The sequence below is a fragment of the Engystomops pustulosus genome, chromosome 4, assembly GCF_040894005.1.
Source record: "Engystomops pustulosus chromosome 4, aEngPut4.maternal, whole genome shotgun sequence".
NCBI classification, from domain to species: domain Eukaryota; kingdom Metazoa; phylum Chordata; class Amphibia; order Anura; family Leptodactylidae; genus Engystomops; species Engystomops pustulosus.
The window spans coordinates 28,857,805-28,883,170 of NC_092414.1; the positions used below are offsets into that span (position 1 = coordinate 28,857,805).

Here is a 25,366-nt window from a genome sequence, read left to right on the forward strand (position 1 = left end):
AGTTCGGTTTAATGGCGTCAGCGACCAACTGTCATACAGCTATATGTTTTTGTCTTAGTCCGACACCAACCCAGGTGCCTGTCTCCAGGACCATGGGCGGTTTGTCCCTACACCTCACATAGCCTGCACTTCCTCGAAGTGCCCTTAGCCCCCTCTGTGCCCAAACCATCGGTAGTCGAGCCAAGGGCGGCTCTTTCAATTGCCCCCGGGGTATGCAACACCCTCGCCGATGCAATGGCGAGGTAGGGTTTGCGAATACGTCCCACCTGCATGTAATCACCTTACACTACATGGTCCTGATAGGACATAGCGGTATTGCAGTGGTGAATCCTGCCTGGCAAGGCAGGAGTTAAGTATTTTGTATAATGCCAGATGCTGTTATCCAATGATATGTGTTACATCCTGTGCTCTGTAAGCTGAGATGTGATTGGAGGAGCAGCCACCACCTGACCAAAGGGAGGTAATAAAACCTCTGGCCAGGAATGTTCTGGAGAACATTAGATGATTATTCTAGTGTGGAATCCTAGGAGAAAGGGAGAAGTCTCTCCCCAGAGAGAGAAGAGAGCACTCTCTCCCAGAAGGGAGAATAGCCCGGTCCTAGTCAGGCCCTCTGGGTCTGTAGGACACAAGCAGAGAGTAGTTAGCTGAGCAGCAGCTCAGAGTCTCTAGCATACCAGACCAGTGCAGGAAGAGCCTAGCCCCTGCCTGAAGTGGAAGATAAGACTAGAGGTAGTGTAGTGAGGAAAAGGGGTATCATTCCTACCTTCAAGGGTGATACCTGAAGAGATCCAGGACCGAGCTGAAGCATCCTCTAGGACAGTGATGGCTAACCTATGGCACTGGTGCCAGAGGTGGCACTCAGAGCCCTTTCTGTGGGCACCCGGGCCATCACCAGAGATGACTCCAGGTATCTTCCTGCAGTCCCAGACAGCCCAGGACTTGCTGTGCACAGAGCTATTTTAAAGTGACTGCTCTACCTGTGACTATTTTCTGCTTTATTGGTGCCTCAGGTGCTGGTATCAATGAAAGCGGTGACAGGGAGTGACAAATTACATTTCTGTGACAAATTAAACCTGTGACAGGGAGTATAAATCACAAATTAAATTTCTGTGTTGGCACTTTGCGATAAATAAGCGGGTCTTTGTTGTAGTTTGGGCACTCGGTCTCTAAAAGGTTTGCCATCACTGCTCTAGGACACAGCTGCCTCCCAGCCTGCCCTATACATCCAGGCTGGTGAAATACATCCTGTGGCTCCCTCCAAATACCTCTCCAGTACTCCACCTGTTAAAGGCACGTTTTCTGCAGTTCCTGCCGGTTGCAATAAACGAACTGTAAGTTGTTTCCTTCACCTTCTGCCTCCGTCTGGTCCCTGCTACTACCCCTGCCTCCATCACCGGCACCCTGTCCATCACCCAGAGACTCACACTCGGGACATTAAGGGGTTGCCCCAGGGAGATCCGCTATAGCAGCCTCTCCCTCATCATTTCTTGCCAACACCACCCTGCTGGAGACCTGCCAGGCTGTAGGACAGCCCTCCGGTTCCCCCGTACCAAGCACCGTGACAATAGCGTGCTTAGGCCGCAACCGCCAGCCACTCCGGTACAGCGGGCCCCGGCTGTCTCCAGGCCTCACCTCAAGGGCTAGGCCCCGGTGGGGGATGTTGCACTTTCTATACAGTAGAATAAGTAGTCTGAAAAGAAATGGAGAGAGAGGGGCGCTCCTATAGTGCAGTGTATAAGTAGTAGTGGTCCGGCCGGGATTTAATAAGGTAGTTCCTCCGCCGTCCACCAGGTGGCGCTGCTTCGCTGAAAAGCATCTGAATTCGCCGGAGTTCACTGGCTCGGGCTGAGTGAAGGTAAGCGCGACCCGAGCGACACATTTTCCGTTCTTAAATGCGGCGGTTTTTCCGAATACGTCGGGTTTTTCGTTCGGCCATGCCCCCGATTTCCGTCGCGCGCATGCCGGCGCCGATGCGCCACAATCCGATCGCGTACGCCAAAATCCCTGAGGAATTCAGGTACAATCGGCGCAAATCGGAAATATTCGGGTAACACGTCGGGAAAACGTGAATCGGGCCCTTAGTTAATGACCCCCGATACATAATAGTTAGGGGACCGGCTACAGATTGTGTATATAGATATAGGGATGGGGTCTAATCTCTCAAATCTTATCCCATACTATTCTTTATCCGTACATGTCACCTAGCGGGAACTGCGATCACCTGACGCCATTTAGCTGTGACAGGATTAGCGGTATATTATACATTCATTTTATATTATACTATCAGAGATAAAGCTGTCAGCACCTCAGATCTCGTAGCCGGTCCTTAGAGACATTACTGCCGGATGCCCGTTATACTTTATCGCCGGTAGATGCAGAGACCTGATACTGGGAATGCAAATCACCTGCTTTGCTTTCGTGAGATGGAAACCGTAAAAATAAACCGCAGCAAGTTATCATCATCACAAGGGGCACGAATTTATGACAGAAACAAATATAGGCAAATGGCGCCCCCTTCTGGCCCTCTGCAATTGACGTGAAGGATAATGGAAGACATTGCTATACACTGCTGCTCTCTTATTCAGCACAGACTATACATCCGGAAACCAATATATCTGTCTTCACACCCTGTCCTCACGTGTCATGGTGCGGTATCAGACCCTTGCGAAATGTTCATTGAAATCTGTAGCTTAATTCACAGAATCACAGATCAGTATTGGCCCTGAGTATTATATTTCACAGGTCTGACTATAGGTGCAAAGTGTTAGAGCTTCTATTTAATGAGACCAGAAGGGGATTCATGAAATGTGCACTGCTATAGAACGAAAGAAGGAAACTGTAGCTAGATAGATAGAGAGATAGATGATAGATAGATAGATAGATAGATAGATAGATAGATAGATAGATAGATAGATAGTAGAGAGATAGTAGATAGATAGATAGATGATAGATAGATAGATAGATAGATAGATAGATAGATAGATAGATAGATAGATAGTAGAGAGATACATACATACATACATAAATAAATAGATCGATAGTAGAGAGATAGATAGATAGATAGATAATAGATAGATAGATACATACATACATACATACATGAATACATAAATAGATAGTAGAGAGATAGATAGATAATATATAGATGATAGAGAGATAGATGATAGATAGATAGATAGATAGATAGATAGATAGATAGATAGATAGATAGATAGATAGATAAATAGTAGAGATAGATGATAGATAGATAGATAGATAGATAGATACATTCATACATACATACATACATACATAAACAGATACATAGTAGATAGATAGATAGATAGATAGATAGACAGATAGATCGATATGAGATAGATAGATAAATAGTAGAGAGATAGATAATATATAGATGATAGATAGATGATAGATAGATAGATAGATAGATAGATAGATAATAAATAGATAATAGAAGATAGATAGATAGATAGATAGATAGATAGATAGATAGATAATAAATAGATAATAGAAGATAGATAGATAGATAGATAGATAATAAATAGATAATAGAAGATAGATAGATAGATAGATAGATAGATAGATAATAAATAGATAATAGAAGATAGATAGATAGATAGATAGATAATAGAAGATAGATAGATAGATAGATAGATAGATAGATAGATAATAAATAGATAATAGAAGATAGATAGATAGATAGATAGATAGATAGATAGATAGATAGATAATAAATAGATAATAGAAGATAGATAGATAGATAGGAGATAGATAGATAGATAGATAGATAGATAGATAGATAGATAGATAATAAATAGATAATAGAAGATAGATAGATAGGAGATAGATAGATAGATAGATAGATAGATAGATAGATAGATAGATAGATAGATAGATAGATAATAAATAGATAATAGAAGATAGATAGATTAGATTCCTAATGCTGCTTTCTCTATTTCAGCTATTATTTGAGGACCTCAAGCGTGCACCCAATCTTCATGCATTATGTGTGTTGCTCGGCTTTCTTTAAGTAGATGCGATTTCGGATAAATAGTGAGGTTACCGAATAGAGAACCCCTTCTAATATCTCAGAAATGTCAAATAAGGATTACTTTATGCCTGTCATTTCCTTTCCATTGCATACTTTATTTTCACCAGTAGATGTCAGTGTTTACTAAGCAACAGCCTCCTCCACTATCCTTTCCACTCTCCTGCAGGGGGCGCTATCTGCTGACACTGAATAAAGTTTGGCTCCACAACGTTGCTATTATTGTATTAAATTTCCATTTCATACTTATTTTTATTGAAATCAGATGATATTCTCAGGATTTGGGGCACGCTGGCAGTTTGTGATTTGGGCCTAGGGCTGTAAGGTGATAATAAATGGGCATTCACAACCTTTACAGCCAATAGTAAGTGACAGCAAGCATAGTTTATCAATCTTTGCTTATTTCAGTCTGGCTCATTGATGATGTCAGATTACATAGAGGTCTATGCAGAGGGCAGGGGGATCAGTTAGATCAATAACTTTTCAACAAGATTTGCATAAATCAATAGTTCAAGGGACCACAAAAAAACTGTAATATATTTGTTTTTCTTCACTTCTCCTCCTAATCCGCTATTCAATTTGTGCTAAATTCTGTCTGGCTAGCAGAAGCTCATAGAGGAGTAATATAACATAGAAGTCTATGCAGAGGGGAGGGGGAGCGATGAGTCACTGCCGCTAGTAACGTTTTAACTTTTCATAAATCAATAGTAACCACAAGAAGATTTCTAATATATCTCTTCTCCCCCATTCCTCATCCTTATCTACTTTTCAGTCCTGCTGATTTTAGTATTTCTAGCAGCTCACTGAGGTGTCACATTACATAGAAGTCTATGCAGAAGGGAGGAGGAGAAGTGAGTCACAGCTGCTAAGACTCCATCCATACCTACTGTAGACATGGTAACTGCTGTAAAATAATGATTATAATTCACATAATGACCATACATGGTGTTGCCTCTTAATCACACACATTCGAATACTAATTGCTGCAAAATTTGTTTAAGGGCAAGGTGTGTGCTGTGAGTGAAGCCTATTGTTTATGGATGTGGTCAGGAAGAAAAACCAGCAGGGTTAGATTTCTGCTTTCTGCCACTTTGTAGTCACGATCATGAGGTGTGATGTAGCAGGAAGACAATGCAAGTTTAGATTGCACAATTGCTACAATTTGCTATGTTGTCTTAACCTAATGGTGTGCACAGATCTACTGTACAGTATATACTGTGGTCTGTAAATATGGTGTTGAGGCTGAACAGGCTACTCTACCATACAACTACATTGGCAAATGGGGATAACCTATGGCATATTATACTGCAATCAGGGTCAGCTCCAGGTTTCAGTAGGCCCCTGGGTGATAGAGCCTCAGTGGGCCCCTTTGCAGTGAACTTGCATGGCGATACTAAAAATTCAGAAACTAAAACAGTCTTCTGTTTCCTAGTTCATCATATCAAACATCCCCCTTATGGTCATTTTATATACAGCCCCTCATGATTATTTTATATACAGCCCCTCTTGGTTATTTTATATACAGCCCCTCTTAGTTATTTTATATACAGCCCCTCGTGGTTATTTTATATACAGCCCCTCATGGTTATTTTATATACAGCCCCCTCATGTTATATTATATACAGCCCCCTCATGGTTATTTTATATACAGCCCCCTCATGGTTATTTTATATACAGCCCCCTCATGGTTATTTTATATACAGCCCCCTCATGGTTATTTTATATACAGCCCCCTCATGGTTATTTTATATACAGCCCCTCATGGTTATTTTATATACAGCCCCTCATGGTTATTTTATATACAGCCCCTCATGGTTATTTTATATACAGCCCCCTCATGGTTATTTTATATACAGCCCCCTCATGGTTATTTTATATACAGCCCCTCATGGTTATTTTATATACAGCCCCTCATGGTTATTCTATATAAGCCCCCCTCTCCCCCTATGGAATCATTAGATACAACCCCCCTCACCCCATGGATTCCTAATGTACAGACTTATGTAGGCCCCCTAGCAGCTCTGGGCCCCGGCACTTGCCCAGGTCCGCCCAGTGCTAGCACCAGCCCTGACTGCCATGCCATGCAAAATGTTGAATAAGCAATGCACCATCCTTTCGGTCTGGGATGAAATAACGCATGGCCAGAGAAAGGGAGCTCAGGATGAACAGATATACATAGATATATACATATCCATACATAGGGAACAGTGCAGTTAGGAGCAGACCCCAGCCACCAATAAGTTATGCAAAATCTGGCAAAACAAAATGACTCAATTCTATAAAAAATTCTAATGATATTAAAAAAAATAACAACTTTATACCCTAACGAAAGAGTAAAGCTGTAATAATTCAGTTTCTTTGATTTCCTTATGCAGGCCGAACACTTGGCTCCGGAGCATTTGGCAGAGTGGTGGAAGCTACAGCTCACGGATTAGGACATGCTCAGTCAACCACAAAAGTAGCAGTAAAGATGCTGAAATGTGAGTTTTAAAGAATTTCTTGGCCAGAGATTTTTGAAACTCTTTCTATAGAATTGTTTGTAAATCTCTGTCGTCTTGCAGCCACCGCTCGGGGAAGCGAGAAACAGGCCCTGATGTCAGAACTGAAGATTATGAGTCACCTTGGTCCACACTTAAATATTGTCAACTTGTTGGCTGCGTGCACCAAAGGAGGTAGGTACAGGTTCACATCTGTCTGCTTTATCAGATAGTAGCAGTTACTGGATTATGAAGGAGTCGTTGCCGTTTTTCGATACAACACAATACAATACAATACAATACAATACAATAGTACTTTATTGATCCCCTGTGGGGGAATTCTTTTGTACTTAGTACAATTGTTATGCAGGATTAACGTTACAGTTACATACATACACTACAAGGGGCACATTCCTTCACGTTGCTAGTTCCTTAGTTGCATACAAACATGATTAAAGGACATTGCGATAAAGCACAATACAGGTTAACATGACCACATTACATTACTTATGAGGGAAAGAATATAGTAGGAAATACACTAGTCACAATAACAAATATGCATAGGCTAGACAGACATGCATAGGGGTTACTACAGTAGCGGTGCCGGTGCGGCCCTATGGTGATTGTGTTGAAACTGTGGTCTGAACGGTTTTAGTTCTCTAATACCCATTGGCTTTAGATAGATGTAAATGTGCCCATCACAGACTCTTTCAGATAGTCCCGCCTCTATTGCACGTGTACACTTATTTGCATATCCATAAAAAGATTATTATATCTGCATTTCTTAGTTGCCTTTGTATCGACATATGTCTGCTCTCACTACAGGTCCCTACAACAAATCACTATTACAGGCGATCCCCTACTTAAGGACACCCGACTTACAGACGACCCCTAGTTAAAGATGGACCCCTCTGCCCACTGTGACCTCTGGTGAAGCTCTCTGAATGCTTCACTATTGTCCCAGGCAATGATCAGCTGTAAAGTGTCTGATCTGTAAAGTGTGATAATTGATTGATTGATGATTGATAATCCCTGGTCCTGCAAAAAACTGCAAAAAAATTTGAATTGGAACTGCAAAAGTGTATTTCTCTGGAACCACAATTATAAAATATACAGTTTTGACTTACATACAAATTCAATTTAAGAACAAACCTATGGAACCTATCTTGTACGTAACCCGGGGACTGTCTGTATTGACTTGGGAGGCTTTTTGGACCTGATCTCAGGATGATGGGGAGCCACACTGAAAGAGAGGATTGTCTTGGAATAGGAAGCTAATGTACCCAATTTGGGTTAAGTCATAGCATAAAGGTAGCTACTACCTACACATAAATGTGCAGCATTGGACTGGCCCACCAGAGAATCAGAGGATCCTCCGGAGGGCCCAGGGTGTAACCTTATAATGGATCCCGGAGGTCCAGCAGAAGACAACATAATTAGCTGGAAAGATGAAGGGTGGATCACTAACTATTTTATATTGTGGGCCAAAGCAACTCCAGTCCAACAGTGGTAGAGTGTGTGCATTCAAGTAAAGAAAGACAAGTAGGAAGTAAAAAATCCATCCACTTATTTTTAATTTTTTGAAAAATTTTCACAGGACCTATTTACATAGTAACAGAATATTGCCGGTATGGAGATCTTGTGGATTATCTGCATAAGAACAAGCATACCTTCCTCCAATACTATGCTGATAAGAGTCGGAAGGAGCATGAGGTCTACAGTAACGCCTCCACCGGGGAGAGAATGTCCCGGTATGAATCTACTTTTATCCTGGCCAAGTCCATATGGATGAGAAAGTTTAGCTAGCAAGGGCGTAACTTGAGGGGGGGAAGAGGGTGCAGTCGCAACTGGGCCCAAGAGGCTTAGGGGGCCCATAAGGTGTAACTTTTGCATATGAGAGAACTAGTAGTATAAACCATTTGTTTTTATTTCTTATTATAGCAGATAAATAAAAAAAAATTGTCTTCTGTTCGTCTTCTAAAATTTTCCTGTTGGTTTCATGTTCCTTAAAATCACAATATTCTGATTCTTCTTCTTCTCTTTTTAGCCACATTTCAGTGTCGGTAGAAAGTGATGGTGGGTACATGGATATGAGCAAAGACGATATTTACTATGTTCCAATGCTCGACCTTAAGGACGAAATCAAATATGCTGAGATAGAACCTTGCAACTACGGAACTACGTATGAACTCGAGAATTACTCCAATTCTGGTCAGTGTTACATCGAAGATAATAATCCAGGATTAGTTTTTTTGCAAAATTTTATAGGACACCAAGAAAGTTTTATAATTTATTTTAGTTGAAGATTTTCCCTTATCTAAGGATTATTTCAAATGGTTGCATCTTCTTATATTGAGCTTCCTAAAGCCCCAACAAGTAGATGTGTCCACCACATTAAAGGACATCTACCATCAGTTTAGTGATGGTAAATGTGTCCTAATAAGAAGTTAGAACATTGGGGCAGATTTATCAAACTGCCTGAAAGTCAGAATATTTCTAGTTGCCCTTGGCAACCAATCCCAGCTCCCCTTTAAAATATTCATGAGCACTGGTAAAATGAAAGCTGAGCTGTGATTGGTTGCCATGGGCAACTAGAAATATTCTGACTTTCAGACAGCTTGGTAAATCTGCCCCATTGTTCCTCAGGACTTCTTTTATTGTAACTCTGCAATTGTAATGCTGCAATCATGGAAATACCCTGGGGTGCTCAGACTTCATCACCCGAGCGCTTAAGGGAGACTCATAGTGCTAGCGGTTGTGCCCAGTCCCGCCCCTTGAGTAGATAGAGCATGGGATTGGAGCAGGGTGATGTAGCCTGCGAGCCCCTGGGTAATTTACATAACTTTTATACCTATATATTTCTGCAATCACAGCATATAGTTATGATAAAAAAAAAGTCCTGAGGAACATCGTTTCTCCGGAACTTCTTATTAGGACACATCTACCATCAGTGAACTGATGTTAGATGTCCTTAAAGGACATCTACCACCAGGATCAAGGATTATAAACCAAGCACACTGACATGATGGTGTGAGCCACCTCTGTCAGGATCTGCTCTTTTTATGATATTTACAAAAAAAAAGCTGTTAAAATGATGCAAATTAGCCTGAGGGGCTCCAGGCTCTATATGTGTAAATGGAGCCCCTCAGGCTCATTTGCATAATGTTTAACCTTTTTTTCTTGAAAACATGGGCATAAGAAGATTAAAGAGGAGAAGAGAAGATCCTGCCAGAGGAGGCCCACACCAGTATGTAAGTGTGCTGGGTTCACAATCTTTCATCCTGGTGGTAGATGGTAAGGTAACACTAGTCATATATTTGAACACCCTCCAGGGGGAGAGCTACTTAGATATTAAAGGGTGATTTACCCTATATGCATATGGATAAAATTCTTTAACGAATGTAGGTTATTTCTTATTGATAAACACCAAATTCCCATTTTTTTATCCCCAAAGCTCCAGAAAGGACCAGTTATTCCACTGTGATAAATGAATCCCCGGTTCTCAGCTTCACTGATTTGGTTGGATTCAGCTACCAAGTTGCCAACGGAATGGACTTTCTTGCATCAAAAAATGTAAGTTAATGTAAAAACAGGGCTCTTCCTGTTGTTACTCACAGTATTTACTTTTTGGTATTTTTTGGCCGAGCATTGTAATATCTTGAACGTTTAATGGACTCTCTGCGATCACAACCAAATTGTTTTACTAAGACAAACCTAAAGGTGGGTTGGTGGACACTGTTTCACATGAATCACTTCATTTCTGAAATATGGTGCAACTTTTTGTGTTTTATCACATCTGGCTTGACACTGTTGAGTAATTCCCTTTCTCCATCGGCCAACGATTTGTATGAAGGCCAAGATATGCAGCTGACTTATACATATAATAATGGGCCATCAGTGGAACGAATCTCAGTCTGAACATAAAGGGGTTTACCAAGTTTGATTGGTATCCCCTTTCCTCAGCATAGGGGATAACAATCTAATCAGTGGGGTCCAACTGCTAGGACCTCCATGAGAAAGGACCCCCATCAATCACTCTGTTTTCACAAACTTATTTAGCGGAAGGTTGAGTAGGTGACCTGATGCTTCATACATTACTACAGGAGCCTTGAAAATTGCCAAATTAGACAGTTAATGAGACCCTTACCAATCCTGTGGATAACAATCAAACTTGGTACACACCTTCAAACAGTATTTATTGGAATCCAACCACTGTAAGAATATAATAATCTAAGTATTTTTCCAAAATATAAGGGTGGCACGGTGGGTAGCACTTCTGCCTTGCATCGCTGGGGTCCTGGGTTCAAATCCCACCCAGGTCAACATCTGCTAAGAGTTTGTATGTTCTCTCTGTGTTTGCGTGGGTTTTCTTCCGGGTTCTCCGGTTTCCTCCCACACTTCAAAACATACTGGTAGGTTGATTAGATTGTGAGCCCCATGGGGACAGGGACCAATTTAGCATGCTTTGTGCTCTATATAAATAAAGAATTATTATTATTTATTATTAAAATATAGTGGCTATTCATCAGGACATGACCATGACATTGTCTGGTCACACGTACTACTTTTTGAGGATTTTTTTTTCTTAAATGAGACAAAAATTTCTTAACTGAGAAAAAATGTCTCAGCTGAGACAAAAAAGTCTCAACAAATCGTACTAGAAACCAGTCATGGTGGTGATAACTAGAGATGAGCGAACCCATTGACAGGGTTTGACTGCCTGTCCCGGACATGTTGCCTGATTGGCGGCTGAATCCGAACCCAGCTTATTTCTAGTGATAACCCCCCACTTCAAGTCTTTAGGCATCAGCACTAATGTTGAGTCTTCTCCATATTAGTTGTGTTTGATAATATGTTTTTATCGGCAGTGCGTTCATCGCGATTTAGCTGCAAGGAACGTATTGATCTGTGAAGGAAAGCTGGTGAAAATTTGTGATTTTGGGTTAGCCAGAGACATTGTGAGAGACTCCAACTACATTTCCAAAGGCAACGTAAGTTTTTATGCTTTTATGCTTATAAACTCATATCTCATTTACATATGTTTTTTCACCCAAACAGTCTTGGATTCATTCATAGTTTGTTTTTGTCTCCCTGATGCTGAGGATGGGCTGGGGCCTTCTACTATATATTAGTGACAGCACTCCGATTTTGTGATTGTCATCCATCAGACAGGTTTTTGTGGCTATACCATAATCTATAATTGTTTTCCATTGAAATTGGAATACTGTTTAAACCCAACAAATCAGAGATTACCATATGGATGACATTTTTTTTTCCCATTTATGCCACTGCTTAGTTATTGAAGAATTTCGTATTAGTTAATGGGACTCTTTCTCTCCACTCTCTGTGGATAGGGCCTAACTTAAATGGTGGGGAAACTCCTTTGAGGGGTTAAATAAATAAACTTCAATATATACGTTGCATTATGGTCGCTTCTACGCCTCCTACACTTCTGAAACTTTCCTAAGCAGAAGTTTATGGTATAAATTGTGCAATTATGGTTTTAAATAAAGGTTTCCGCGTTTCATTGCAACAGAATATTTCGACCAATGTGTTTTCATTAGAATTCGGTATTTTCTACATAAAGATATGTAAATATAATAGTAATCTGATGCTGGGCCTCTAGGCTCTGTTCACATTTGTGTTATAGCTTTCATTTTGAATCCATAGCAGATTCAATAGGGGGGATTTACCATTCACTGGCGTATGGTGCGCTAGTGTATGATTAAACCCCACCCCTCCTGGCACGTCGGATACATGAGGTGGCTCCGGCCTTCAACTCTAAACCAAGCCCTGTCTGGCGAAGAATTGTGCTATAACTCGCCATAGGATACAACTAGTGCTTAGGTTCCACTTCACGCCCTTTACACAAGAAAGAAAATGAGAAAACATACCTATGGACCCCATTAGCCTATAATGTAGCTGGGATCCTATGAAATTTGTCAAGAATAGATATTTTCTTAATATCAAACATGATTGAACAACCCAAAGCGAGACATAGATACCATGGGGGAGATTTAGCAGAAGTGTCTGAGGTAAAACTGACCTAGTTGCCCATGGAAACCAATCGGAGCTTAGATTTAATTTTATAAACAGCTGTTGGAAAATGAAAACTGTTCTCTGATTGGTTTCCATGGGCAACTAGAAGAGTTTTACCTCAGACACTTCTGATACATCTCCCCCATGGTATCTATGTCTCGCCTTGGGTTTTTCAATGATATTTGATGTTAAGAACATACCATATATACTTGAGTAAAAAAATATATATCAAAACTTACCTTTCCGGCTTACCCCGCTGCTGGTTATATACTGGGGCAGGGGGTTGGCTATATACTGGGGCAGGGGGCTGGCTATATACTGGAGCAGGGGGCTGGCTATATACTGGGGGATATGGGCTGGCAGGCTATATACTGGGGGCAGGTGCTGGCTATACACTATGGGGCAGGGTCTGGCAGGCTGTATAAATGGGGAGGCCATGACCAATGCATTTCGCATCCTCGGCTTATACTCGAGTCAATAGGTTTTCCCAGGTTTTGTTGTAAAATTAGGGGCCTCAGCTTATACTTGGGTCGGCTTATATTTGAGTATATACGGTATCTATTCTTGACAAATTTCATAGAATAATTTTTCCACAGACACTTTTGATGAATCTCCCTGTATATATCAGTGATGGTGAACATTTTTGGAGGCCGAGTGCCCACACTGCAGCCTAAAACCCACTTATTTATCACAAAGCAATTTAAATATCAACTCATGGCTCCCTGATGTGCCACAGCTTTCAATCGTATTGTTGTCTTCAGGTGCCTTCACATGGAAGGAGCTCCAATGATAATTCAGGGCTGGATTATCATTGGAGCTCCTTCCATGTGAAGACACCTCGTCCCTGTCCAGAAATCCTCGTCGCTCCTGCAGTACAGGAAGCCCAGGATTTGTTGCTTTAAAATAGCATCGAGAGAGGCACAACCTGGGCTGCCCAGTACTGCAGGAGGAGGCCCTGAGGCACCTGTCTGGTAAACTCTGTCTATGGTTTTGAGTGCCATAGGTTCGCCACCACTTCTATAATGTGTCATTACTACATAGCATATGATTTTGTAGGAGTGAGTGGATAGATTTGACCTTGGTTCTGCAATCCCCTCCCTATACCAGATCTGACCAGACCTTCCCAAGGGTTAGTATTCATTGAGTGCGTTATCTCATGTATTTTCCGATGGCTCAATACTGAAGAGGAAGTTATCACAGACGTTACAGTATCTATAGACATACACTGATCTGACATTGTAGGTTACATCTGGACTTGGATGATCCCGATGATATGACATTGGCCACATTGCTTTTCTTTTTAATATACACAATTGTCTTCTTCTATTCAAGACTATGCACTTTTACAATCAGCAATATATTTATTGATATCACCATTCATTTGATAAATATATATATATATATATATATATATATAAAATTATTATTATTATTTATTTTAATTTATTTCTATTTTACCCTTCTTTCACACAAACTTATGCTACAGCCGGGCGTAGCATATGTTCGGCTGGAGAGGTGAAAGGGTGAGCGCTCCTCACCCCTCCCCTCTACATAGGGAGGCGTGCTGCTGAGCCGTACATATGGGAAAATATTTTTTTTTCCGGGGACGGCATGGTATGAGCCGCCCCACGTATGTGCTCACTGTGCCGTGCCGTAGACAAGGCACTTGTATGGCGGCCGTATACTCGCTGACATTTATGCAACTAGCAATGGCTGCTAATTACGTCGTGTGAAAGGGCCTTACTTACTTACTTTGGAAAACTTTTGCCTCAGTTGAACTTCTGTTATCGACTTCATGTGTAAATGACAACCACTTCAAGTTTTGTAACCCCACAAATGTATTGCCTTTATTTCAGACTTTCCTTCCTCTGAAGTGGATGGCGCCTGAAAGCATTTTTAACAATCTGTACACAACTCTCAGCGATGTCTGGTCATTTGGAATCCTCCTTTGGGAAATCTTCACATTGGGTATGATAATTGTTATTAATACTTTGGAACCTATTAGTGATGTGTAGATTGCAAATGAGACGGCTCTTTCATGTGAAAAATGGGAGTCGGCTTTCTGTGGTGAACCGATGGCTCACTTAATCCCCTAATTTGTTAACCACACCCCATTTAAACTAATAAACTAAGCCATTGGGGCAGATTTACTTACCCGTCCCTGCATGATCCCTGAGGTGCGTTCACCGACTCCTATGCACAGCTGCCGCAATTCACTATGGGCATGCGCCCGATATCCTGCAAGTGTCGCTTCCCCCGCTGAGGTCCACTGGAGTTCACCAAGCATGTAAGTGCTTGATCTTGCGACACAAATTCAAAGTTTTGTCCGAATCTGTCGGATCGTTCGACGGCCCGCCCCCCGATTTCTGTAGCATGAAAGCCGGTGCTGATGTGCCAAAATACGATCACTTCCAACACAATCCCCAGCATGATCCCCTAAAAGTCAGAAAACCCCCACGAAAATGCGGCCGCGGGACTCTTAGCAAATATGCCCCATTGTCTTAATTGGTATTCTGAGCTTTATAAATATATCTGGTTGCTCAACTTGAGACACAGACTACTTGTACAGAAATGACCATCTGGTATATCTCATCTGAGAAGTAAGATTCCTTAAGGAAACTTTGCCATTAAGGCCACCTCTGGAGGCACATGGAGACTTACAGCCATTGATGCTTCACTGGGGGATTCTGGAAAATATGCAAGTCCATATGGAATGGGATGAATACCATAGTGTCACTCAAGAAAGATCAGCAGACAACAATGGATCCTATTAAAGTTAAGTGGGTTTATTGTTGTCAGCTGGTATTTTTGAGTGAAACTTTGCTATTCCTTCCATCAGAGATACCAGACGGTCATTTCTGTAAATTCCAATACGAAAGAGGTCACGGTCCAGACAAATTTTTCCAACTTCACATAACTTTATTTATTTAGTACATCTCCAATAAGAAGTTCCAAAACATGGATAACGTCTACGCCTTTCGAGCATATATATGTTTGTCATGATTAAGAGCGGGGTCTGGAGATGTACTAAATAAATCAAGTTATGTGAAGTTTGAAAAATTTGGCTGGATCGTGACCTCTTTCGTAGAGAAAGGGTCCATCCATGGTCAGTCCTATCCTCTTCAGTAATTGGTGATGAGGAGTTCTGTTTCGAGGAAATTACAGTAAATTGTTTAGAAAGTTAATTGGAATTTGTTTATTTCTTGTTTTGGTGCCACTAAATTATTTCAGTCTCATCCTTTCAGTATGAAGGATACATTTGAATTTCTTGTAACACTCCAAAATATTAATGAATCTGCCCGATCCTAAAATAGCAATAGAGAGTCAAAGATGCTCCTCTAACTGGCTAATAGATGAGGATCCTAAATGGATGGACCCCATATGTCACCAGTCCAGGTCAACTAAGTGTGTTCAGTATGTTATGGATATGATTCACAGTGATATGATATATAACTATAAACATCTGACCTGTCCTCCTAGGTGGAACTCCGTATCCTGAATTACCAATGAATGATCAATTCTATAATGCCATAAAGCGAGGATATAGGATGTCCAAACCATCATATGCATCAGAAGAAGTGTAAGTAAATACATTTCGGTTCTAGGTATCTTGATGGAAATAATTTATTTTTAAATGTCAAACCCCGAACATTGTAGGAAAAGATAGGAAAATATGGGTATATGGTAAAGAGAAAACAACAGCTCCGTACTGGGTTCTTGAGTTAAAACAAAGGCAGCATCTTCAGGCTGTATCCTCCATGTGTTCACATTGGTTTACTAAAGATATTACGATTTGCTATGATGTTCTACGTAGACTGCCAAGGGCCCTGGGCTGTATGAATATTATAGCCCCTACAAGTTTGGAATTCACTTCCTACATATGGTCCTAGAATCAACTTCTTGGAGAACGGAGAATGCTTCCCTTCTGCCTGCCTTCATGGAGGACCTTCAAAAGTCCTGAAATGGCTCTTGTGTACATGTATATTGAGGGCAGAAACTTATTATGAGAATTTCATAGGTGAAGGTCCCTCTGAACATAACAGGTGGTGGGTGGTTTGAGTAGCCATGGGCCACCTAGAAGGCTTGAGCCCTAGGCTACCACCCAAACCACCTGTATTATAATCCACTACTGCCTCTACTGCCTGAGATTATTATGAGTAATCATATCAGTTATCATTGAAGGGACATACAAAGAACATGTGTTAGTCCCCTCCAAAATTCAGAGACCACGTGCCTATCTCAGTGAGCTCCACAAGACCATAATACTCAAGTCTGAAGACTGGAAAATAATGACTTTCTATGATTAGCTGTGAATATCCCTTAAAAGATGGAGTGCCATAAGAACTATAAGTTTTTGTGCTTGAGACAACATTCATAGGCAAATAATAGAGTATTAACCCCCCAGATGCCTTGGTCAGATTTGGCCTTGACACTTGAGAGGTTACGTTCACATTAATTGACACCGAGAATTAAATAGTGTGTAATTCTCACAGCATAATTAATGGTGTAAAAACAAAGCATATAACTAATTGGTGTGCTTCATTTTTAGACCATTCATTATGTGTTTTTTCCCCAATTTTATTCCGTTTGGAATATTTTGTTAGCTTCCCTTCAGATGGTTCAGAGTATTAAATAGAACCATTTGGAAGTTCAAATTTGTCTCACTGAAAACAAACCCTCGTATGTCTCGGAAAAACTGAAACATTTTTAAAAAATTTGGGTTTTGAAAGGTGGCAGTAAAAATTGTCAACAGAAAAACAAAAAAGTGCAGTGCAGGAAGGGGTTAAGAGGTGACCACTAAAGTAAAAAAAAGAACTATATTCCACTAATTATGGAGAAAAATAAGGAGAAGAACCAGAGACAAAGAAGAAGTTATAAACTCTAAAGAGGAAGTCCAGGCAAACTGACCTTCTCACAATGGTGTAAACATTAGGAGACCGTCCTGCCACATGGGGGTGCGAGGTGAGAGGCACAATCTTGGGGTCCCATCTTTTAAAAGAAAGTGCTTTGACATAGGAGAAGACCCTATTGCTTTGAAACTGTGATCTTGGCCCATTTCTGATTTCACTATCTATTAGATGTCCCCATGTATCATTCGCAATGGACATCCGTGCTTTTCCAATGTTTTCTTTTTACATGTATGAATAACATTTTGGAAGATAATTCTGCCTGGGTTTAGACTTTCAAGTAGAACTTACAAGAATGTTACAAAAATCATGGTTCTAGCTCTAAAGATAGAAGCAGGCTACAAGGTCTACAGGGTTGTATATGCTATACAACAGTAGTGGCGAACCTTTTAGAGACCAGGTGCCCAAACTTCAACCAAAATCTAGTTATCTACCATTGAGTGCCAACTTGACAATTTTAACAGCAACGTATTGCTCTCTGTTGTTCCACAACATTCAATCGTATCAGCCCCCTGAGGACACCAATACAGTTGAAAGCAGGAAGGCAAATTCAGACATCATTGTAGCTTCTCTGCAAGGTCTCTCTGTACAGGAAGAATCGTGGGGCCAGTAGTTGGACCTTCAAAAATATTACGGCCCTGTTCACACCTTCTTACTCCTCTTGCAGTTCCAATCAGTCAAGGATACGTCACTTTAAAAGAGTGCTGAGAGCTGCATCTCAATTTTCTAGGACTGCAGAAAAATTTAACTCCTGTCAGGTGAACTTTGTTCTGGGGCAACAGCCTAGGTGCCGTAGGTTCGCCATCACTGCTATACAAGAATATGGGGGTAAATCATTAGTGGGTGGGGGTTCTTTCGCTTATATTGTGATGGAGAGTAGGATCATCAAGTTGCATCTGGTTTCTATAACTTTGGAGAACATAAAGTAAATCTATCATTGAAACCAAGTATGATAGTACCCATGAGGGACATTACTCATAGATCCAGGCACTGTGACTGTGGTAATCTTCTTATATTTGTTATCTATGTCCTCCTTCCTTCTAAAATCAACTTTTGGAATTATGCTAATGAGCCCATAGGGCTACTGGGGCGTTTCCCAGAGCCCCCTTAGTGCTGTAGATTAAAAGGCTGTTACACTATGTACTCCCCCCACCCCCACACTATGGGGCACATTTACCCATCCTGACGTGTTCCCCGAAAGTGCATTGTCCAACCAGAATGCACTGTGCCGTATGATCGTGCGCCCTGCATGTGTCTCTTCCCCGCTCAGGTCCGCCGGAGTGCACCTTCTTCTTCCTGGTGCATGTAAGTGCTTGATCATGCAACACAATTTGAAAGTTAAAACCTGCACTCAGTCGGAATCAGTCGGATCGTCCGACGTCATGCCCCCCCCCCCATGATTTCTGTCACATGAAAGCCAGTGCAGCCTCGCCACAATCCGATCACATGTGACACAATACCCAGTAAAACACCTGTCCCAGCGGCGCAAATCCCAGAAACATCGGAAAATCTGATGAAAGTGTGATGCGCAACCCTTAGTAAATTAGCCCCTATGTGCTGAAACTTCCTCTTCTGCTGTGAGATTACATAAGGCAGAGAGAAGGGGAAGTGCTGAGGGAGCAGAGGGGGGAAGACAGTGTAACAGCCTGTGAAACTACAGCAATAGCTGTCCATTAGAATCATTTTAGAAGTTGATTTTAGAAGGAAGGATAACAAATATAAGAAGATTACCACAGTCACGGTGCCTTGATCTAAAGTGTCCCTGGTTTATCAAGGTATTTGAAATGACATTGATTTCCTTGAATGGTTTATTGACCACACAGAAGTCTGCTGTCTACCTGTTGTGTACTTGTCACCAGCTTTTTCATAGAGAGCACGCATATTGCACTTAGGCTTCATTCAGACGAGCACTCGTCAGTGCGCTGAAGAGACGGAGGGATGAGCGTCGTTCACCTCTCCCCTTTCCATAGGAAATAGCTCCGCGCGGCCATTCTTATGGCCAAAGACAAAGCAGGCTCTATCTTTTTTGTGGTATGGTGAGCACACTTTGTGCCGACCACACCGTACCCAAGCATCATACGGTTCTATGGGGACGTATATATATACTATTTGATGAATAACCAAAATGTACTTTTTTACAGCTATGATATTATGCAGAAATGCTGGGATGAAAAGTTTGAGAAAAGGCCAACTTTCTCCAGCTTAGTGGCCATGACCGGAAATCTTTTAGTTGATGGCTACAAACAGGTATGTACTTTTATAATTTTCCTTTCTTGACTAAACATATTGACGACCTATCATAAGGTTTAGTACCGAAATACTAGATTGGAATAAATCTGGCCAAATCTGATATGTAGTACCCCTGTCTGACCACAAAAAATAGAGCTGACTGCTTCCTGTTGCATTCTCTGAGGTCCAATGATATGTGGGGGCCAGAGTCCACCCCAGCACTGGGCATACCCTGGCAAGTGATGGGGCCCAGGGCTGCTGGGGGGCCCACATAAGGAATCCATAGGGGGTGAGGGGAGCTTTTGGTATGATAAATTAGGGAATATTTTAGGGAACAGGAGACTTCTTAATGCAGCCACATGAATTCATTGCAAAGTGGCCCACTAAGGCTCTGAAACCTGGAGTCGACCTTGGTTGGGGAGCAGATTGTTGGACCTTCACCAATATGATCTTTTATGGATATATTAAGAATATTTTTAGTTCAGGAATCCTCCTTAACTGTTACCAGCTTAACATGCACACAATATGTAAAGGACAAATCATGATTTTTTTTTCTTCTGTGTTTCATAGCGATACAAACAAGTAAATGAAGAATTCTTGCGAAGTGACCATCCTGCCGTGGTTCGCGTGAGGCCGAGGGCTACTAAAATCGATAACCCTGTCTATGAGGGAGCAAGTATTTCCAATATTCTCTACTCTGCTGTGCAACCCAATGACAGCGACTACATTATCCCTCTTCCCGACCCCAAGCCTGAGGACTCTGATAACCTGCAGAATGAGAACTCTGAAAGTCGACCAAGGTAAATGCTTAAAAGTGGCATCTTAGAATAAAACGATGAGATTGAAACAACATGTAAACTTAGAGCCCTCCCCCTTGTCTATTATTATTACCTCTGTACACACCCTCATGACTCATCCTAAGTCTTAGCACAGGTCATTCATGATAGAACCATGATAATAACCCATCATAACTAAAAGGGGTCTGATGGGTGAGAATAGTGTCAGTAATGAAGAAGATCTCATACTGCTGGTAATTTTATTGTACAGTACAACAGAGCTGTAATCTGTTATTAAATCTAATAATGGTAATAAGATGACCCTGATTAACTGCCCCAGTCTACACAGTAAAGCTAATAATATTCATACTAATAATAAATCTGTATTAAGTGCAAGGGTAAGAGTTATATAATTGGCATCAATTGAAACAATAAGAAGCTGCTCACAAGAACTGTAAGGGAGGCTGGGGCAGCCATGAGGGGGGTGGGGGAAAGCCCTTAAGAGTAGTGCTGGCGTTAACTGTTTAAATATCACCAGCAAAGTCACCGGCAGCATTTAGATTGATCTGAGACAGGCGCAACGCTATCTACATGCCGGCGACGCTGCATACTGCCATTTTAAGGAGAATCAATGCTCTCCAATGCATGCACCAGTATGAGTTAACTGTAGGCAGCGACTTTGCCATCACTATTTAATCAGTTAGCACCTGCGTTCGGTTAGCACCGATCATGGTTGTTACTGGTCCGGTACAGTACTAGAACATAGTTTCGATTATCCCAAGTGTGAACTTAAGTGGGTCAACTCATACCTACTTAAGAGTATTTACCCTTCTTGGACTTTCCTTGTCACGGTGGGTGTCCAGTCTACAACACCGACAGTTCCGAAGTGACCTACCATGGTTGAGCCCATTGTGCCAGAGGCTGGAAGACCAGCGCAATGCAAGAGAAGGGTGAATACACTTTCGGAGGTGGGGGGAGGGAAGAGTTTGAAGGTTGACATCACAGGGCTTACTGGGATAACCCTTTTAAGTGAAAACCAGCCTCGCAACCTATTATATTTCATTTATATATGTCCCCCATGATTTGTAAAGCGCTATGAAATATGATGGCGCTATATAAATAAAGATTATTATTATTGTATCTGCTCCAATCCTTAGTGTTAAAATTCAATATATTGGGGCAGATTTACTTACCCGGTCCGTTCGCGATCCAGCGTCGCGTTCTCTGCGATGGATTCGGGTCCGGCCGGGATTCATCAAGGTAGTTCCTCCGACGTCCACCAGGTGGCGCTGCTGCGCTGAAAAGCATCTGAACGCACTCAAGTTCACCGGGCCGGACCAAGTGAAGATAAGCGCGTCCCAAGAGATACTTTTATTGTTTTAAATGCGGCATTTTCCGAATCCGTCGGGTTTTTGCTCGGCCACGCCCCCCGATTTCCGTCGCGTGCATGCCGGCGCCGATACGCCACAATCCGATCGTGTGCGCCAAAATCCCAGGGCAATACAGGGAAAATCGGCGCAAATCGGAAATATTCTGGTAACACTCGGGAAAACGCGAATCGGGCCCTTAGTAAATGACCCCCATTATGTCATCAAAAATCCCTTTCCCATTAGTTACAGTAATATGGATTTGTCATGTTAATTGGTTACAGTTGTTTTTTAGACTGTTTAGTTATTGTGTTTGCATTGGAATGTTTTTATCTTCCTCCCTGATTGGAAGCCACTATCCGGTGCTACAAAAAATGGTGGAACCATATAGACTGAAATCTATTGATTTATATAATTTTTTTTTATTACTCAGCTCTACCCTGCAAGAAGGCAATACTTCCTCTACGATTTCCTGTGACAGTCCTCTAGAGCAGCCAGACCAAGAGATGGAGAGTGAAGCCCACAGTGATGTCCACCAAGCAGATCAAGGGCGTGACGAAGAGGAAAGCTTTCTGTAGAGGTCACCACCAGCGAGGACCTTGCTTCACTTTGGAACATAGAACAATGCACAGAATTGATGTTCTAGTCAACTGGACTTCAATGTTTTTTTTTTGTGAAGACCAAAAATATCTAAAAATTCTGCCAGCTTTGGTAAATCCCAAGCAAGATTTCTATAAATCAGGGGCATATCTATTGTGCACAGAATTAACCAAAAAAGGAACTCTTTATTATGAGATGTAAGTGCAATATGTTAAGGATTCACGTAGAACCATCTGGAGAAGACCAGAAGAAGGCCAACTTTTTCAAGTATTTTCACAAGATGCCTTAACTTGGTGATGTCATCAAAAGACTATGTACACTTATAAGGTTGCACTACTTTAGTCTCTACTTTAGCAGGAGTTGCACATTTGTAGCATTGTGACTGTGTACAGTATCACTAAGGAGACTTCAGGAGACTTCAACAACGTCCTTGCTCCCTGGATCAGACGTAGACTCTATATTTAGAGCGATGGCTACTATATATGTAGCTACATCAAGATGTGGACCAACCATTTGGGCATTTGGCCGTTAGCCAGAAGGGACTTACAACCTCTCAATCAGTTGTATGAAAGTTTAGGGTGTGAGGTCTGCATCCTGATAACCTGGATCGGGCATATGAAATCGATGACCCCATTGACCATCACCGCCCAGGTTATCTAATACGCTTGGTTCACTCGTGAATACATCTATACTCTATGTATAGGTGGAGATTATTTTTTAATTACTCAGCACTATATTTACAATCTAATTTTGGTAATATAATGGTATGGTGACGGCTGGACCGTCCACTAAAAATGAAAAAAAAAAAAAACTCTTTGGCCAGTCTGTGACTGACCGTTTGGGTTGTGTTGTACTATGCCTACATTTTTTTACTTTGCATGGTAACTTTTACTACGTTTTCTTACATTTTATACTTCACTTATACCAAAAAAAATATATTGATGGCATGAAAGTATGCAATTTTTTTTATATAAGAGATATCTATATGGTAACTATAATTTACACTGCCAGTTGTAACGTAACAGCTATCGATTGTAGACAATGCAAACAATGGGGCAAATTTACTTACCCGGTCCATTCGCGTTCCAGCGGCGGCTTCTCCGCTCTGGATTCGGGTCCGGCCGGGATTTAATAAGGTAGTTCTTCCGCCGTCCACCAGGTGGCGCTGCTGCGCTGAAAGTAAACTCATCGCGCCGGAATGCACCGAGCTGGACCAGGTGAAGGTAAGCGGTCCTTATGCGACACATTTTCGGTTTTTAAATGCGGCGGTTTTTCCGAATACGTCGGGTTTTCGTTCGGCCACGCCCCCCGATTTCCGTCGCGCGCATGCCAGCGCCGATGCGCCACAATCCGATCGCGTGCGCCAAAATCCCGGGGCAATTTAAGTACAAGCGGCGCAAAACGGAAATATTCGGGTAACACGTCGGGAAAACGCGAATCGGGCCCTTAATAAATGACCCCCAATATGTCACATACATACTAAGTGGCAGTAATCACTTTATAGCACTAGAACATTTTCACTTTTGCACCAGAACAAAACACCAAGTTTTTTATTTGGAGGGGCCATTTTTTATTTTTTTTTTGCAAAATCTGTTATGTGGCCTCCCATTTTCCTTCATAAGTCTTCTTCTCATACTGCTTAGTATGAGAAAAAACAAACAAACATATTTTTACACTCACACATGTGAGTTATAATCACACATAGTAAATACACACCATATATACGTACATACAGCATATACACTGATATACACATATACACATGTAGAGTGTATACATATCACAAATACACACACATACAGGAAATACATGCATACATACAATAGAATTTACAGACATGCAACATATACACACATACAATATGTACACAACACACACTTACTGCATATACACACCCATTACCCCTGACACTGCGGGCCCCATAGCAGCTGCTTTGGCTGCTACCCCTATAGTTACACCCCTGACTACTTGCATATTGAATATATTTGGCTGCTTTCCTTAAATCTCATATCCGGCTTGTGCGTTCCATTTTCTCAGTTTGGACAATATTTTACTGCACACTTCAAAGCAGGGTATAAATAGCAAGAGATCAAATAAATTCCCGCAACTCTCTCATATGTCATTGCTATGTGTCCTATTCTAATAAATGCGGTGAATGCAACCTAGAATTGTTGAAATTCTAAGTTCTGACTAAGTTCAGTCTGGTAAATCCCACACACTCGGTTCCAACAAACTCGTTCATGTACAATCAGTTGGGTTGGGTTTGTAAAAGTGGCAACCGGTTATTGTGGCCCTCTCTTTAGTATTTTAGGGGGAATCTATACTACATGTTGGTGCATTGTGCGGCAGCGCATGCTTAAACCCCACCCCTCCCGCCGTACAGGATCTATCAGGAGTCTCCGGGTTCCTGATACATGCGGTGGGAGCCAGCGCCGCTGGATGGTTCTACACCACATTATGCCTGGCTTAGAAATGTTCTGTGGCCTTCCCCTAAACGGCCAACTCCACCACCCAGCATGGCCCCCTTCACGCCCTCTTGCTGTGGAGGTTATATAATCACAATTTTGGGGGATGTGCAAGAAATATAAATTTTTTCAAGGCATGTACGCCAAAAAAAAATTGGCGTACATGCCTGTATTAATTCTTTACTCTAAAGAGAACCAGACCCCTCAAAAAAGTTGTCCTTTTAATCCAGCTATATGCTAATTCAAATAATTTTAAATGGTAAGTCGCCACTAAATTGGCACTAATTCAAATATAGACGGTCCCCAATTTAAGAACACTCGACTTACAGACGACCCCTAGTTACAAACGGACCTCTGGATATTGTTAAATTACTGTACTTCAGCCCCAGGCTACAATAATCAGCTGTAACAGTTATCACAGGTGTAATGAAGCTTTATTGTTACTCCAGGTTCTTATGACA

The 25,366-nt window shown here is 41.6% G+C and overlaps 1 protein-coding gene across 1 annotated transcript in view; it reads left to right on the top strand.

Moving 5' to 3' along the window:
• PDGFRB (platelet derived growth factor receptor beta) overlaps positions 1-25,065 on the top strand; it is a 90,609-nt gene extending 65,544 nt beyond the window's left edge. Inside the window, exons 13-23 of the mRNA XM_072145598.1 lie at positions 6,421-6,525; positions 6,607-6,717; positions 8,120-8,273; positions 8,570-8,733; positions 9,977-10,095; positions 11,391-11,513; positions 14,418-14,529; positions 16,042-16,141; positions 19,610-19,715; positions 20,268-20,497; positions 22,274-25,065. Of these exons, the coding sequence (XP_072001699.1) occupies positions 6,421-6,525; positions 6,607-6,717; positions 8,120-8,273; positions 8,570-8,733; positions 9,977-10,095; positions 11,391-11,513; positions 14,418-14,529; positions 16,042-16,141; positions 19,610-19,715; positions 20,268-20,497; positions 22,274-22,418 (1,469 nt within the window). The 3' untranslated portion in view covers positions 22,419-25,065. The remainder of the gene's footprint in view (positions 1-6,420; positions 6,526-6,606; positions 6,718-8,119; positions 8,274-8,569; positions 8,734-9,976; positions 10,096-11,390; positions 11,514-14,417; positions 14,530-16,041; positions 16,142-19,609; positions 19,716-20,267; positions 20,498-22,273) is intronic.
• Positions 25,066-25,366: the final 301 nt, after the last annotated feature.